General features: G+C 48.8%; 2 protein-coding genes, 1 long non-coding RNA gene and 1 other non-coding gene across 4 annotated transcripts; 2 read left to right on the top strand and 2 right to left on the bottom strand.

Annotated features, from left to right (window-relative positions):
- The first annotated feature begins 4,910 nt into the window (after positions 1-4,910).
- On the top strand, positions 4,911-7,962 carry LOC120655163 (nitrate reductase [NADH]-like). The gene is made up of 4 exons (XM_039932906.1): positions 4,911-5,937; positions 6,050-6,190; positions 6,298-6,530; positions 6,616-7,962. Exons 1-4 carry the CDS (start codon positions 4,911-4,913, stop codon positions 7,939-7,941), a joined length of 2,727 nt encoding a protein of 908 aa, XP_039788840.1. The 3' UTR covers positions 7,942-7,962.
- A 711-nt stretch (positions 7,963-8,673) lies between these two features.
- On the bottom strand, positions 8,674-8,747 carry TRNAI-AAU. The gene has a single exon. It is a non-coding gene; the product is annotated as a tRNA-Ile (tRNA).
- Positions 8,748-10,919: 2,172 nt separating this feature from the next.
- LOC120656979 lies at positions 10,920-13,650 on the top strand. Its single transcript, XR_005668048.1, has 3 exons — positions 10,920-11,386; positions 12,384-12,953; positions 13,051-13,650. It is a non-coding gene; the product is annotated as an uncharacterized LOC120656979 (long non-coding RNA).
- A 543-nt stretch (positions 13,651-14,193) lies between these two features.
- Positions 14,194-16,837, bottom strand: LOC120655157 (protein FAR1-RELATED SEQUENCE 5-like). Its single transcript, XM_039932897.1, has 3 exons — positions 16,394-16,837; positions 15,989-16,267; positions 14,194-14,691 (listed from the first exon to the last, which is right to left on the bottom strand). The coding sequence occupies exons 1-3, from the start codon at positions 16,835-16,837 to the stop codon at positions 14,194-14,196; spliced, it is 1,221 nt and encodes a 406-aa protein (XP_039788831.1).
- Positions 16,838-17,371: the final 534 nt, after the last annotated feature.

Raw genomic sequence — 17,371 nt, 5'->3', positions numbered from 1 at the left:
TCCCTCCCCTCTTTCCTTCTTGAGAGCCGACACAGGCCCCCATGCACTACCTGCCGCTGGTGTGGGCTCTGCCACCCCGTCGCTGTAGCCTGCTGCTCGGGCTATGTCGCGTTGCCGCCGGCCTGCACCGCTGCTTTCGTCGCCCCGTTGGCCACCTGCAATGCCACTGGATTCATCATGCCGCCGCCATCGGGGTTGTCACTCACCTCTCAAAATTGGTCCATCGCAGGCCAGATCAGTTTGTCATGCTGCCACCCAAATCGAAGCTACGTCTCTCGATTCACTACTGCCTACCTGTGGGAGCCGGAGTTTGGGCTAGTAACTGCTCGACGCTTAGGCTCCGGGCTGGCAAGAGTCGCAAGGAGTAGATGATCTTAGGGAGATGGACAACACCGTGAGGAAGTGGAGATGGTAAGAGACGACGTTGATGAACTAGGATGAACTCGTTCGGTCTTTCTTCCGGAAAGAGCCCGTCCTGGATATTGAGCGAATATTCACTCGTTGGGACGACTCAGTTCAACTATATGCAACAAACAAAGAATGAAGGCGCTCCATCCCGCTCGGCTCCCCAACCAAATAGGACCTTAGAGATGAAGGTGAGCAGAGGCGGATGCAGCCTTCCATGCTAGGAGGCTCTCATATTCCTCCTCAATATCATCTATTTTTTCCTCTCTTTCTTCTCCTTCTTCCTTTCTCCTCCTCCTCCTCCTCCTCCTGATTTACCTCATGCTCCAATGGTGCAGGTTGAATTGGAGGAGCAAATAGTGGGAGAGAAGTGGAATTTGGAACGAGAATGACTTTTGACATGTAAAGTCAGTTTTCGCAACAAGGTTTTGCGATTTCACTAAGAGAGATTTCACTAAATCGAGTGACAGACTAAGAGTGTTTATCACACTGTCTTCATGTCTTCATTAAGCGGCAACTATCTTTTTCATGTCCATCGAGCATTCCGAGATGCATTTTCTCTCACTCTACCAGCCTTTTCATCTTTAATAACTTCCCCCAGCATATACACTTTGGTCGTTCACCGTCCTAGCAACCTCTCTAAACCCCCACAAAAATCTCGAAACTAGCCTAATGTTTTTATTAAAAGTTTAGAACTATATGCGAGACAGAGAAGATAGAACTATATGCTAGTGATGGGAGAGGATCGGATTAGAACTATATGATAGTGGTAGCAGCAGATTGGGTCCAGCGAATTGACCCAGATCAGGGGGGCAAGAGCTGGCAAGTTTTGAGCACTTTTTGCGAGCTAGTGCCACGTCATCGGACTCTGCCTGGTTGCTAAGAGAAATGGTTTCAAGCTAAGCAGAAGTAGGAGCTATTTGACCCAGGGACTTGGTTTGCAAACTCAATGCAGTTTGAAGTTTCTTCATTGACAAAGACAAAGTAAAGGGGAAACCTACTCCATATCCTATCCTGATCGGACGAGGATGCCCGGCAGGCATGGGGTGAGTCGGCTTCCAATGCCATAAGGGGCTGCCATTTCTTTTAATCAAGGAAAGAGTTCCGCCTCGGACATTACTCGAAGGTGAATGTCTATATAGCCAAAGTAACAAAAAACATCACTTAGGCTACCAGCAAATGCCAACCAAAACAAAATAATGAAGTAGCTCTTCTAACCAACTTCTCATGATTTGTGCAGTTTGCCAAATTACGAGCAAATGCCGACCAAAAAATTTTCATACTTCATTCTGCATCATCGTTTTGTGTTTTGTCAGCACACTGGTCTAGTTGTGTTGTGCCATGCTGTACCAGCCTGACAACTCTCCAGCTCGGCCCAAGCATAGCCAATGGCCCGCTGGGAAGTGTCATAACCTAATCCTAACTCTATTCATGGCCATGCTGAGTTGACCTACTAGATCGTCCACTTTGACCATTCTAGATGCTCTTACTTGATTGTTTATTGCTGTCACTCAGACGGTTACATTCAAGCCGAACAGTTTTCACTCTTTAGTGTTTAAATTCTCGAAAGCCATGTTATGTCCTAGAGATAAGTAGATAACAGCCATTCGTGAGATCTTTCAAACATGGGTTGTTGTCAATTACTAGTAGTCTTTTTGCTTAGTGTTTGTTGGCATTCCAACCTAGGTATGAAACTTGTAATAACCAATAAAAACCATTCCATCATCACAAGAACTGTTCAAATCCTAGTGCATGTTTTTCCCACTCATTGAATCGAAATTGCCTCCAAAAGATTTTTACAAAGAGGCATCTTTTATGTCAAAGGGAAATTTGGTTCTGCCACATGCACACCTGGCTCTGTTCTATAGTCAATCTTAAATCTAGTGTTTGCACGTAATGAATGAATGAAAGTGTCTATATCCCTGACCTGCTTTATTACTTAGTATATTGCTTGTAGACCTCGATCTGTCCCCTCTCTTGGATCATTTCCAATCAAAAGAATATGTACCCATCTCTTCCATATGGATTTAGCTCACTCGACGTACATGAACAAAACTTGTAAGTTGATCTCTTACTAACTTTGGTCCCATTTATTCAATTAAAAGTAGCCGCCGGCCTAGTGGACCAACTTAACTTATCTATTTGGCAACATTAATCCTTCGATAAGGTGTGTGACTACGGTGATAGTAACAGCACGCAAGTTTAATCGCTGGCGGCATTAGTTGGCTCATCTCCCTGCAAATTAGTCACTATAAACAATACCACGGCTTGAGTTGATGGTGTATCTCTATTAGTAAAACCTATGAATCTAGAAAATTCAAAATGATCTACATTTTAGAACAAAGGGAGTATTATATTACACATTTTGTTGGATTATAATTTACCACCGTACAGCATAAGAGAATGTGTAGTTGTGTACACGGTCAACGCTACACGTGTGCTGTTGTTGGTGTGATGGAATATAGCATGTTGTTACTTCAAAGTATGTAGTCAATGTGGATCTTGATCTGGATCTTAGCTGGGTGGATGCGTGTCCTTTGTTTCTCTAAAGATTTCCTGGGTAGATCTCTAGATAAATACGGTGCAGTCAGCTTGTGAAAACTTCTTGGATCGATTGAAATATCCATACGAATTTTTTGAAATATATTCGAACTACAGCTGTCTGACTTTGGAGAGTTCTTGGAGCTGTGTTCGGAAAAGTCTAAGGTATTCGAGTTATTTGTTGATATGGACAAAGCGAATACAAGGCGGACACGCGCTGCCCAATAAATAGGCATTTCACATCTGGATAACTAGAGATCAACGCTATCATTTTAGAGGACTTTTACGGTGCACAATACACTCTATACTACTAAATGGTAGTATTGTGCACCGTAAAAAGGCTCATCGTTTTATCATTAGTGCGTCACTACGTATATATCGCCACGTGCAAGAGCATCTAATGGGGGTTCAAGCTTCAAACTTCGAATGCAACATACACGTGCTCATGCGCTTTGGGTGCAGATGCTTTGACTAAATAGTATATATACGTGCCGTATGTAGCCAACGATTCTTAATTAGGTTAATTTCCCAAGTAGTGTGAGAAAAAAAAGAATTGATCCAGAGTGTTTTACTTGGACCCATTCTGAGAGAGAGTCTAGCTAGATGTTTTCATTTGTTTGTTGACAAGGGCAAAGTCAAGGGAAAACCTAGTCCCCAATTGTTGCAAGTGTGTAACCTCATGGTGATAATGATGTGAGGATGTTTATTGTTTGTCTTTTCACGGAACTCATACGCATATGTTCATCAGATACATGCACCTACACTGATCCCTAGCTATGAACGTCTTCTGAAGGCTCCGTATTAGCATATATTGAGAAGGTTTTGGATTGCGCGGAGTATAACATCATGCGATTAGCTTATTAGCTCTTGGTTGCTCCTACGTGTATAACTCGACGATGGCTGGCTCATTCACCGTGGGCTTGTGTTATTATTAATTGTTCAACTTTATCTTCTCAATACAAAGATGCACAATTCTATTGCGTACTCGAGAAAAAAAAATATAGTGGCGTGCCTTTACATGATGGTCTTAGGAGTTCAAATTTGTGAGCCTAGGAACTGCGGAGAAGCTATGGGGGGTCAAAAATGATTTAATCGCGATTAGAAGTAAAAACCTGCAATGATACTGTAGCATTTTCGTTGTTATTTGACAATTAATGTCTAATCATTGACTAATTAGGTTTAAAAGATTCATCTTGTACTAATCAGTTAGACTGTGTAATTAGTTATTTTTCAACTATATTTAATGCTCCATGTATGTATCCGAACATTCGATGTGACGGGTACTGTTGAAAATTTGTTGGGAACTAAACATGGTTAAGAACTTACTAGTTCCCACCTCATTTAATTAGCTCATACGATAGGAGGAAGAGATAGAACATGCACGCATTCTCGCCTTGCTGACCAGGCACTTGCATTGGCATTTTTTTTTTGTGAATGGTGTTTCTTGTTGCATATAGCATAGACATAATTTATCTGTGGTTTGCATCCCTAAAATAAACGATGATCATCATCACGGCATGCAGTAGCTACATCAGGAACGGTCATCACTTAATTGCCAGTCAAGGGAGATTAAGTGGATGTTGATCCGATGATCCAGATTGAAATTTTTATAGTTTGTACGAAGAAGTTGGTTTGTACCTAATATGTTCCTTATATATTTTCTGGCATAGTATACTGTAAGTTAGTTTGTAACCATATACAGTATCTTAGTTGATCTCTTCAAAAGTTCAAAGGAAACTCGCTCGACCCACTTGCTGTTTTGGTTTTGGTTGGGCGCTGTCCCCCAGGCCCCAGTTGATCAACGTCAGCCTCTGCCATGGCGGCTCCCAACCTGCTGGCCGGATTGTGGGAGCTCCATCGGCTCACGCGCGGTGTGTATGTGTATATATACGCGACACCAACGGCCTTCCCTTGTCATCACCGTTACAACGCTCTACACTTGCAGCTGCGGCCGATCCACCATCATGGGAGCTTGTGTTGAGCCAACGCATCACTTGGCCACCAGCCTCGACCTGGGCTCCCCGCCGCCTCTGCTCGCCACGGACGTCGACGCCGCCGCCATGGCGTACCCACCTGCTGGTGGCTCCCCCGTGCGTCTCGTCTCGTCGCCCCATAAGGCGGCTGGCGGCGACGACGGCGAGCATCCGGGTCGCCGCCACGAGCTCTCCGGCGGCTCGCACTACTACCTCCGCCATCTCCGGGCGGTGGAGGAGCCGCCGGTGCGCGACCCCAGCGACGAGGGCACCGCGGACGCGTGGGTCGAGCGCAGCCCGTCGCTGCTCCGGCTCACGGGGCGGCACCCGTTCAACGGCGAGCCCCCGCTGCCGCTGCTCGCGCGGCACGGCTTCGTCACCCCGGCCCCGCTCCACTACGTGCGCAACCACGGCGCCGTGCCGCGGGCGGCGGCGGACTGGGAGACCTGGACCGCCGAGGTGACGGGCCTCGTCCGGCGCCCCGCGCGGCTCACCGTGGCGGACCTCGCCGGGGGCAACTTCCGCGCGCTGGAGCTCCCCGTGACGCTCGCCTGCTCCAGCGGCCGGCGCAAGGAGCAGAACATGGCGCGGCAGACGCTAGGCTTCAACTGGGGGCCCGGCGCCGTGTCCACCTCCGTGTGGCGCGGCGCGCCGCTCCGCGACGTGCTGCGCCGGTGCGGCGGCGTCGAGCGCGGCGCGCGCTACGTGTGCTTCGAGGGCGCCGACGACCTCCCCGGCGCCGGCGGCGGGGGGTGCGTGTACGGCACCAGCATCGCGCTCAAGCAGGCCATGGACCCGACCATGGACGTCATGCTCGCCTACATGCAGAACGGCGCGCCGCTGCTGCCGGACCACGGCTTCCCGGTGCGCGTCATCGTGCCCGGCTGCACGGCCGGCCGCATGGTCAAGTGGCTCCGCCGCATTGTCGTCACCGCCGCCGAGTCCGACAACTACTACCATTACCGGGACAACCGCTTCCTGCCGTCCCACGTCGACGCCAAGCTCGCCGACGCCGAAGGTCAGGATTACCATAATGAAACACACTTGGATCCACCAAGTAATTTCATTCATGGACAATTGGACATGCATATTAAGAGCTAGGTTGCTGTTTATTTCAACAAACAAAGCAGGGTGGTGGTACAAGCCCGAGTACGTCATCAACGAGATGAACACAAACTCGGTGATCACGACGCCGGCGCACGGCGACATCCTGCCCATCAACGCCGCCACCACGCAGAGCGCCTACACCGTCAGAGGGTTCGCCTACTCGGGTGAGCTAGCTTTACACCGTCTGATTTTCGAATTTTCGAATCAAGTGCATCTTTTTTTTGTAGTAATAAAATCAGATTAATTATTCATTCTGTTTTCGTACGTGTAGGTGCCGGCAAGAAGGTGACGCGGGTGGAGGTGACGCTGGACGGCGGCGAGACATGGCTCCTCTGCGCACTCGACCACCCGGAGAAGCCCACCAAGTTCGGCAAGTACTGGTGCTGGTGCTTCTGGTCCGTCGACGTCGAGGTCGCCGACCTCCTCGCCTCCAGGGAGATCGCCGTCCGCGCCTGGGACCAGTCGCTCAACACCCAGCCCGAGAACCTCACCTGGAACCTCATGGTAATCAGATCAGCTAGCTAGCCTCATTGTCATCTCCGTGTCCGACTGAATCTCTGATCACGATCACGCACGATTTGGCTGGCAGGGAATGATGACCAACTGCTGGTTCAGGGTGAGGATCAACGTGTGCCGGCCGCGCAAGGGGGAGATCGGTATGGTGTTCGACCACCCGGTGCAGCCGGGCAACCAGCCGGGCGGGTGGATGGCGCGGCAGAAGCACCTCGAGGTCGCGGAGGCCCCCGCCGCCGCCGCCGCCGCCGCGCCGGGGATCCGCCGGAGCACGTCGGCCACGCTGGCGGACACCGCCACCAGCAAGTTGATCACCATGGCAGAGGTGCGCGAGCACGCGTCGCGGGACTCAGCGTGGATCGTCGTCCACGGCCACGTCTACGACTGCACCGCGTACCTCAAGGACCACCCGGGCGGCGCCGACAGCATCCTCATCAACGCCGGCGCCGACTGCACCGAGGAGTTCGACGCCATCCACTCCGACAAGGCCAAGGCGCTCCTCGGCGCGTACCGCATCGGCGAGCTCGTCGCCGCCAGCGGTGGCGGCGACACCCCCGTCCAGGAGGCCGCCGTGATCAGGTCCCCGCCGCTGCGGGCGCCCGTCGCACTCTCCAACCCGCGCGAGAAGGTCATCTGCCGCCTCGTCGGCAGGAAGGAGCTGTCCCGCGACGTGCGCCTGCTCCGCTTCGCGCTGCCGGCGCCGGACCAGGCGCTCGGCCTCCCCGTCGGCAAGCACCTCCTCGTGTGCGCCGACATCGACGGGAAGCTGTGCGCGCGCGCGTACACTCCGACGAGCTCCGCGGACGAGGCCGGCCACTTCGACCTCCTCGTGAAGGTGTACTTCCGGGACCAGCACCCCGAGTTTCCCCGCGGCGGCCGCATGTCCCAGCACCTGGACTCGCTCACGGTCGGCTCCTACGTCGGCGTCAAGGGCCCCCTCGGCCGCGTCGAGTACCTCGGCCGCGGCGGCTTCGTGGTCGGCGGCGAGCTGCGCAGGGCGCGCCGCCTCGCGATGGTCGCCGGCGGGAGCGGGATCACGCCGATGTACCAGGTGATCCAGGCGGCGCTGCGCGGCCAGCCGGAGGACGAGACGGTGATGCACCTGGTGTACGCCAACCGGACGGAGGACGACATCCTCCTGCGCGGCGAGCTGGACCGGTGGGCGGCGGAGTTCCCCGGCAGGTTCAAGGTGTGGTACGTGGTCAGCCAGGTGAGGCGCCCGGAGGAGGGGTGGGAGTACAGCGTCGGGATCGTGACGGAGGACATCCTGCGGGAGCACCTGCCGGAGGGCGGCGACGGCGCGCTGGCCCTCGCCTGCGGGCCGCCGCTCATGATCCAGCTCGCCGTCTCGCCGAACCTGGAGAAGATGGGATACACGTCCAGTTCCGTCGTCGTCTTTTAAGTTTGTGTACAAGTGCCGTGCCGCTGGATAAAGGGATCTCCGATCCATCTACTAATAAATCCGAAAAATGACGAATAAATGTGGATATTGCAATGTATTTTTGTTATAGAATTTGGAATATAGTGTTGAGTATTGTGCTGCATTGTGCTCAAAGTAATATACTACCGTGGATTGTAAATACTTAATGCTTCACCAAAAATTGATAAAACTTTTAAATCTTTGACTGTTGAAAGCTAGCTAGCTCTCTGTCAATATTTTGTTTGTAAACATAAAACTCATATGTGTATATTTCTCTTAAAGAGTACTTTCATAGTCTTTTAATACGTGTGTGTGAAAATAGACCCTATTTTTATTACCCAAACATACATCATACTGCATCAATGGTCAAAGTGGCAACACAGGGACCATAAAAACTGAACTCACAAGTAGATCGATGCGTGCGAACATCAACATGGATGATGAGTTCGCAAATTAGTTAGTGTAGTAGCTTAGAATAGAGGGAGCGAGGGCCGGTGGGGATCGGTGCTCATCAGCTGGTTCTGGATCGTTGCTGCAGACACAGATGTGCAATGAGACGATGTTCGAATGAAACGTCGTCGACCTCCTACTTGTCGGCAGGGTATCTGATCCCAGCTGGTTGGAAAAATGCGGCCTATTTGCAGTCCAGTTCATGGGAGGCGGACGTTCGAGGGGGTAAAAAACAGAGAGCAAGAGAGAGAAAACAAAAGTAAATGGCCCATGCAGGTCTCGAACCTGCGACCTTCGCGTTATTAGCACGACGCTCTAACCAACTCAGCTAATAGGCCCCTGTTTGTTTGTTCGACGAAATATGACCAATAAATCTGCACTATCATCACGAGTCCTCTTTGATACAAATTGTTTGGAGCGGAGGTCGTGTACTTCCTAGACGAACGGCACAACGATTCTTAGTGCCAAACCGAAAATTCTGCCACGTTGAGACCTGAATGAAAGAGGACGTGCTGTCCCTTCTCACCCCGGGCCTGGTGGCGCAGGCCTGTTACTCCCAAGGTTTTTCTTACCGACTGGTCGGTTCAAATCGCCGGCCACCGGTTTCGATAAACCGGACCAGTTTGACCGGTTACCAATAAAAACCGGTTAAATTTAAATTGGGCAGTTCAAACAGTTTGGACCGGTTAGCCGGCCAGTTTGGCACTCAAATCGGTCCGGTTTGAGTGGTAACCGGTCGGTTTGAGTGGTAACCGGCCAAATTCAATTTTTTTTGTTTAAATTCAAATGCCCGCAAAGTATACTAAATGAATGTTTGTATAATATATTTTAGCCTAAATGAAGCCTCCAATCCTCTTTTGTACTACTTTTACATTAATACAATGTATAACATGTTTTACATTGTATTTGTATACTTTTGTATGCATATTTTTTTGTTTAACTTCAAATGCTCGCAAAGTATACTAAATGAACGAATATTTGAAAAAATTTGACACCATTAGATTCGTCGCAACTTGAAGTATTTTTAGAATTTTTTTGGAATTTTTTTTCATTTTGTTAAATTCAAATTTGAATTTTAAATTTAGGTCGGTTTGAAACCGACTAAAACTGGAACCGGTCCGGACCGGTTTGACCGGTAACCGCAGTTTTCGAACCGGTTTCGGTTGGTTTTTTTAACCTTGGTTACCCCCAAGGTTCACCAAACCGGTGGGAACCGGTCCGGTTTGACCGGTTACCGGTCAAACCGGTCCGGCCCGGTTCCGGTTTGGTCTGGTACCCAACCGGCCAAAATTCAAAATTTAAATTTAAATTCAAAAAATAAAAAATTCCCAAAAAATTCCTAAAAATACTTCAAGGTGCAATGAATCTAATAGTGTCAAATTTTCTCAAAAATTCGTTCATTTAGTATAGTTTGCGGGGATTTAAAGTTAAATCAAAAAGAAAAAAGAAAAAAATGGGCCGGCCCATTAAAGCCCACCGGTCAAACCGGCCGGTAAACCGGTCAAACCGGTCGGTAAACCGGTAAAACCGGCCGGTAAACCGGTTGCACGGGAGCTATTGAATTTGAATTTGAATTCAAACCGGTCAAACCGACCGGTAAACCGGTAAAACCGGCCGGTAAACCGGTCAAACCGGCCGGTAAACCGGTCGGAACCGGTTGCACGGGATTTTTTGAATTTATTTGAATTTGGATTTGAATTCAACCGATTTCCACCAGTTACCGGTCAAACCGGTCCGGTAAACCGCTACCGGAGGGCGGCGGTTTGACCGGACCGGTCGGTTCGGTTAACTCTGGTTACCCCACACTTCGGGGGGCAGGGTTGGCTGGAGGGGGATGTTCAGGTTTGCTCTCATGGAGCCGGGGGTGCCATCAGCACCTCTGCTTCTCATGAGCTAACTAGAAATGGTGCCCCCTTGTCAACTCTTTTTTTTTGTTAAAAGTTGAACTCTTTCAAAATCTTTTACACCTTTGTGATCCGTTGTGAGATACTGTAAAGATGAAGAAACACCGGCGGCTACCAATTTTATTCATAAATAATAACTGTTGCGTGTAAATGAAAAAAATAACATATTGCCTCATCTTCATCTCTTGAGACTTTAATGTATATGTCCTTATCAAAATTGCTTTTGACCTCTATATATTTAAAAAATTCACTACCTGTATGTGCTGCCGTCAAGTTTTTTTTTCCTTCTATGTCCTTCCGTCCATTAACAGTGGAAGAGCTCTAACACTAACAGCTGGGATCTAGGATCGAAAAATGTCTATATTGCCCTTACCCCCTCCATCCCAATCGAATCATGCCTCGCTGCCTCGCGGGGGGCTGCCGTCGCAGCCGCGTGGGGGCGCCGCCGGCGCGGGCGTCGTGGCAGCCACCCACTCGACCGCCAGCCCGCATGCCGCTCGGCCGCCCGCCCGCGTGCCGCTCGCCGCGCGCCGCCACGTCATCGTCCTTGCCGCCGTACATGCCAGGCTTCTCGCAGCCGGCGGCGGTCCGGCAATGTTCTGGTGCCGCTGGATGGCAGGTACCACCCATTTCGGCGACCGTAGATACACGCCTCGAGATAAGTGATGTTTGCTTGCGTGGCCGGAGAGAGAGTGTTAAACAACGCTGACATGGCTGGACGTTGAGTGATTAAAGCTGCCAGTCAAACATATACTAGGATCCGTGTTCACACTACGTTCCCATTTTCATCATCTTCCCTCTTCCGCTCTTCGGCTCTTCCTTCTACGGCACACCAGAGAAAAAAAAGGGGTAAAACAAGGAACCTGCTGCAGCAGTGATGGTGGTGGTGGAGGTGGTTCCCGGCAGCCGCTGCGGCGCCGGTCCCGAGCAGCCAGCGGCCGCCGTTGCCCCTGTCGGAGCCACCCCTCGCCATGACGGTCTCCAAGGTGCACGGCCACAAGCGACATGCTCATCCGCCCGGAGCTCCATGCTGGGCCAAGAACATGGAGAGCCATCTGCAACCGCGACCCCGGGTACCCTCCCTCTCTTCTCTCACCCCAATCCTACCCAGATTCCGCCCATTACGGCCGAGGATTCGATGTTGTCGTGCTGTCAGATTTGATGCATTCGGTGCCTGATCTTCCCGGCGAGGGGGTTGTGACGGCCGTCTTCATGTGGCCTTGTTTTCGTGGTTAAATGTATTTTTGTATCGCGAGAAGGCATGATTTCGCCATTCCGGAAATGGTGACAGGCTAATTTGAGGTTGATGATGCCAAACTGTTGAATGCTTCAATTATTAGGATGTAATCAGGACGGCTGCCTGCCAGGATCATGGGTCGCGGGCGCTGAATCTGGTTTCTATCTACGATCAATTACCATTCTAATCCCCTAAGGACGATTAGAGTAGTTTCTCCTGTGTCAGTGTTGAATGACAATTAGAGAATTTAGAATTACCGGTCGCTGCTCGTTCATGCCTTGTTCTTCATTGCTTGATTGGGTGAGGCAACAAGACCACCTTATACATTTATACTGTTCTGAAGTAGAGGGGGCCCTTTGCATCCTATGTAGCTTTGATTTGCCAGACTGGTATAAACATTGACTCGTTTTTATCCCGTCAATTGTCGATGTACAGGCAGCAAAATGAACCAAACTGTCAATTTTACAATGACCAAAGTTAGTAATTAGCTAGTGGCTGTCGTTAGTCGCTAGTCAGGAAACCGTTTGTGGTCCTGTACAAGTCAAATGGTTTGGTCGACATACGAAATTTTTTATATGTCTATTTTGAGGCTAGAAATCTGCTGCCAAGCAATTTAACCATATATGAGTGTAATTTGTTTTATTTGGTTTGTGGTGAGTGATTGTGACTCCGTGTCAAATAGTACACCTGACTCAAATAAATAATCTGACATGTAGGATTCTAGCATACATACATGTACTTTTTTTTCTCATAAAAACAATAGAATTCATTTATTTCCGTTGGTGTTCTACTATCTGTTAATTATTGATGCTTCATGTCATTCTTTGTAACAGGGAATCAAAAGATGTTGTGAAGGTGCTAAAAAAATGAATTGGACACAAAAATCCAAATGTCCACCTCCTTGCACTTACAGTGAGTATCTTCACCTTGTCATCTACTTCAAAATGCAGTGGGCTATTGGTAACTGTTATTTTAAGATATTTTTGTTTTATATGATGCTTCTAAAATCAAACCCTGCCTCTCTGTTGTCTTATACATTTGCATTTTTTTCTGATTTCAGAAACATTGCACTTTATATTTCCATCCTTTATCCTGAGTTTCATGGCTACCCAGTCCTAGTTACTCTCGTGTAATCATCATACTCATGCATCCTGCAACACCATCAGCATTTGTCCTATGTTTCATGGCTCATTTCTTTTTAAAATTGCATATATATATATGGTGTTCTTTATTAAGAGGTTTTTTAAATGCTGTAGGCGGTTGGGTCACTGTATAATGAGATTAGTGGGTGTTACCTTTGACAGTGGCATTATTAGTATTATATTTGATGTGAACTCCATTGTTGTATGTATGTTGGAAGTAGCAAAGGAGAAGTTTTGTTTGCTCTGATCTAACTGAACCAGGTAACTGTGTTAATGTGCACCTCAGATTTTAAGCAGCTGCTTTTAAATTTTGTTTCACATATGAGGGTCAGTATTTTGTTTTTTTTTTGCTGTCTAGGTGGTTTCATGGAGTCGAGTGATCTTTGGAGTTGGAGGAAGTAGGAAAGGGAAATGTTTCCATCCTGGGGAAATCTTCATTTGCTAGCAGTATGAAGTGGCAGCCTTAGGGTATCATTGATGGAGGATTAGTGCATGTGTCTGATCTTGCTGCAGGGAAGGATTGTTTTTCTGCATGTATCTATGGCCATGCTGACAAGGGAACTTATGATTGTGGGTTCTCTAGGAGTGACGAACTATATGTGTGCAATGCAGAGGTTAGATTGTCTGATGGTCTGCCTATGCTACCTGATGCGGGAATGACTCAAATGCTGGACTGTAACAATGGGTCACCACTGGTGAAGCAGGCATCGAAAAGATTGCAGTTTTGTTGCATTGGGGTCTACATTTGCCGGTGATTGTTGCTGGTTTGGGGGGGGTGCGTGGTGATGGAGATGGGACATTTGTGAGCAGGTTATGGGATTTGGTTTTGTTCTTATGGAGAGGCTGTGTTGCAGCGTTGTATTAACACTAGTCGTATCGAGGAAATGTAAGTTTATATTTTATCATGACAAGAAGGTGAACCTGTGTAAACTTGTATATGTATTCAGTTTAATATATTCTAAAGTTAGCTCACCATGTGGTTGTGACCAATGGAACTGGTATTTGAATGTGATATCCTTATATGTCCATGAAAAAGCAGTAACTTACACGATCATGTTTTGGTGGTACATAATAATTGGTATTGGCAGATGTACATAGATTTGTCAATGGTTGACAACACGTATACATGCTTTTTAATTATTTTGTAGCGTGGTTTTTGAGAAGTTTTGCTATCCAATTGTCAATTGAATGATTGGATCATTCCCCGTGTTATGCCATATATACAATTGATTCTACATCGGTCAGGAATGTATCAAATAAACTGCAACATGATAGCAAATCCTAACAGAACAAGTTTCATTCACGATACAGCAATGTCGAATTGAGTAGAATGGCGGACAGTACAAGTCAAGTACATGCATAGCAGTCCTAAAGGTTAATCAACACATGTACTTGCATAATGTTGATGGGCTAGTCAATAACATAAATATGGTTCTGATAGACAGTATTTTGGGCCTTGTTATGTCTGATCTTCCATTTATACTGATATAAGTGGGACAGGTCACGTGCATAGAATGTCTGAAATTGACCGCCGCCTCTTAGTGGGAGGGTTCTCTTCATCTAGCCAGTCCGCAACTAAAGCTGATGCGGAGTTTGCTGTTTTATTGCTGGATCTTTTTCTGCTTGCGAGCCAAGATTGTAGGCCAGTGTTTGGCGGCCTGCCGCCAAGCATGGTCCGAGGTGGGCATGCTGTTGGGCGCACTTCGGTGATGGCTGGTGTTGATGTATTTGTGATATCTGCAAGGGCTGGTTCCAAAGGTGGATTCGTAGAGTCTTTCATTGCTTCCATAGCTTGATGGAATGCTGTCTCGCTCAACGTGGCTTCCTTGTTGGCAATTTCGAAAACTCTAGTGAGTAGGAGTTTCTTGCGCATATTGTCGTTATGAGCAGCCATGGTCGCCTTCGTGTCTACTGAGAGCGAATGTTCTAAGCCATCCTTTGTCCATCTTCTCATTATGTTTCCAGCAGGTATCTCCGGCCTGTCTAGGTGTACAAGTACCTACCAATTTTTTGGGAAGCAATGATAATGTATTTGCTTATCTTTAATGGACAAATCACTTTGCAGATGATTGAATTTTCAAATGGATTAATTACCTTAGAGTAAAGTCCATTTTTGGCCATCCAACTCTTGCCTCGGTTTGGTTTTAGCCATCGAACTCCAAAACCGGGTATCCTTGGCCATCGAACTCTCAAAACCGTTCACATTTAGCCATCCCGGTGGTTTTGGGTGTGGTTTTGCTGACGTGGCCACCACATGTTGGTGGGACCCACCTGTCATTTTTTTATCTCTCTCATATTTCTCTCTTTCTTCCCCCTCTCTCTCCTATTTCTCTCTCCGCCGCGTGCAGGGCCCTCCCTCCTCTCCGGCGTGTGCGGCCCTCCACCCCCTCCCTCCTCTCCGGCCCCCTCCCTTGCTCCCACGGCTGGTGGCCTGCGCGGCGCGGGCATGAAGGCCGATGCGGGAGCGGCGGCCGGCCTCGTGAGGAACGGCGGGGAGCCTCGGCGGGCCTCCGGTGGCGCTGGCCCATGGTGGGGCTGCAGCTCGCTTGCCTGGCGGCGCTGGCCCGCGGCGGCGCTCGAGCTCGCCAAGCCGGCGGTGCAGGCCCGAGGCGGAGCTCGAGCTCGCCCGGCCGCCTCGCATGCCTAGGCGACCATCGCCTCCCTCTTCTCGGCCGCCTCGGCACGAACCGATCTCGGGAGCTGCCGCCTTCTCCGCGACGACGTCGGCGAGCTTCCTGTAGCGACTCCGTCCGCAGGTGGTGCCATCCCCTTGCTGCAGCACGTCGGCGAGGCCCGAGTGGCTGCGCCCCTCACGCGCCATGGCCGCCGCCGCCGCCGACTGGACCAGCAACGGCGCTCGCTAGCTCCATCCGAGCTCGCCCGCCGCGCGCTGCAACAGAGGGAGAGGGGGGAGAGGGAGGCGCCGCCGGCTGAGGTCGGAATTGGGTCGCCGGGCACGAGGAGGAGGGACAGAGAGAGAGAGAGACCGGCGGAGCTCCGAGGACGCCGCGCCATGGCCTCCGCCGGCGAGCAGGAAGGAGAGAGAGGAGGAAGGAGATGAGATAGGAGAGAGAAAGAGGGAGATAGAGAGAAGAGAGAGGGGTTGTAATGCTGACAAGTGGGCCCCACTGCCACGTGGCGTCCACGTCAGCGAAACTGGCCACCAAAACAGCTGGATGGCCAAATGTGAACGGTTTTAATAGTTCAGTGGTCAAAGATACCCGGTTTTGGAGTTCGATGGCTAAAACCAAACCGAGGCAAGAGTTGGATGGCCAAAAATGGACTTTACTCATTACCTTAAGTGCATGACGGCAAAGCATCCCCATATGCTCAAACAGGCCACATTGGCATGTTATCTTGGATGTGCCTTGCAATGTGAGGGTGAATTGGGTTGTAGCTTCCTCAGTGTCTTGTTTTGTATCAGTCACGAGATATTCAGATTCACTAATCTTTGAGGTTATGGCAAATCTCCCTGATTCAAAGAGCTCATCGTAGAATTTCTCATACATAGCCCTTGTATAAATTGTGTTAGCATGATTTTCTATTGGAACACCGACTCTCAGTTTGCGGGGTACCTAATCATGATCATAAGAAAAAATAAACATGCATGCTTTTTAAGGCTACAAAACACTAGATTGATTTTTTTTTGTGTGTAGATCACTGCTAATAAGACTGGTGGTTCCATCATTTTTAGGCATTACCTGGTTTGTGACAAATGACTCCTTTGATTCCTGGTCATTTCGATCACCTTGAAATTCATTGAACTTGGAAACAAATAGGTGCATTGGCGCGGCTCGCTGGATGAATCTTTTCAACATATGGTTGGCACTCTCACTCCTCTGTGTGCTTGTCATTCCTGCACAAAAGATACCCATGAAGTATGGTTTTGCCCATTTTTCTCGGTACTTGAATAGCCGCTTTAAGAACTTGTTCTTTGACAGCCTGTATTTTTTCACCAGAGTATCCCATGTCCTTTCAAACTTGGTTATATCTATCTCATCAGTTACCAATTTGTTGAATTCATGCTTGAACCCTTTGTGCTTTGAGTACACCTTTCCTAGCCTGTCCTTAGCATTTTTCAGAACATGCCACCGGCACCATCTATGTCTTGTCTCTTTCATTGTTGATTTCATCGCCTTAGCCATTGCTGCGCATTGGTCTGGATGGAGTAGTGAAGGAAAACTTGGTTAGATTTATATGTTTATTTAGTTTGAACAAAGGTATAAATGAATCGTGCCAGGCTATAGATGGATTATGGGTTTCATGCAAATAGAAGAATGATCAAGATTAAGCTGAAATGGACCAATTTACCATTTTTATTATTCAAGTGGTGTGTGCAGTGGTGCGAATGCATGAAGGGTGTTTCAGCCTGGTTTACCTGTTAACATGGTAATTGGTGCCTTGCCGCCCATTATGGAGATGAAATTGGCAAATGCCCACTCGAAGTCTGCTGTCTTCTCTGATGTTAGGAGCAACCCACCAAGAACGATAGATTGGAAGTGATTGTTAATGCCCATGAATAGACCAAATGGTAGGCTGTACAGGTTTGTGCGGTATGTGGTGTCAAAGGTTATGGCATCACCAAAACTAGAGTAGTCTATCCTATTCTTCCCTGTGCACCACAACATTGATTTTAGCCTTCCATCTTCGTCGAGTTGAAATCTGACCTCCAACCCTGG

This window comes from Panicum virgatum, chromosome 1K (assembly GCF_016808335.1).
Source record: "Panicum virgatum strain AP13 chromosome 1K, P.virgatum_v5, whole genome shotgun sequence".
Classification (NCBI taxonomy): domain Eukaryota; kingdom Viridiplantae; phylum Streptophyta; class Magnoliopsida; order Poales; family Poaceae; genus Panicum; species Panicum virgatum.
This window is presented reverse-complemented; position numbering and strand designations above follow the sequence as displayed.

Coding starts and splice junctions, on each gene's coding strand:
- LOC120655163 (XM_039932906.1), top strand. CDS start 4,911: ATGGGAGCTTGTGTTGAGCCAACGCATCACTTGGCCACCAGCCTCGAC. Junction 5,938..6,049: donor CAAGCTCGCCGACGCCGAAG/GTCAGGATTACC, acceptor CAAACAAAGCAG/GGTGGTGGTACAAGCCCGAG. Junction 6,531..6,615: donor ACCTCACCTGGAACCTCATG/GTAATCAGATCA, acceptor TTTGGCTGGCAG/GGAATGATGACCAACTGCTG.
- LOC120655157 (XM_039932897.1), bottom strand. CDS start 16,837: ATGGCTAAGGCGATGAAATCAACAATGAAAGAGACAAGACATAGATGG. Junction 16,268..16,393: donor AGTCATTTGTCACAAACCAG/GTAATGCCTAAA, acceptor GATCATGATTAG/GTACCCCGCAAACTGAGAGT. Junction 14,692..15,988: donor TTTGCCGTCATGCACTTAAG/GTAATGAGTAAA, acceptor AAAAATTGGTAG/GTACTTGTACACCTAGACAG.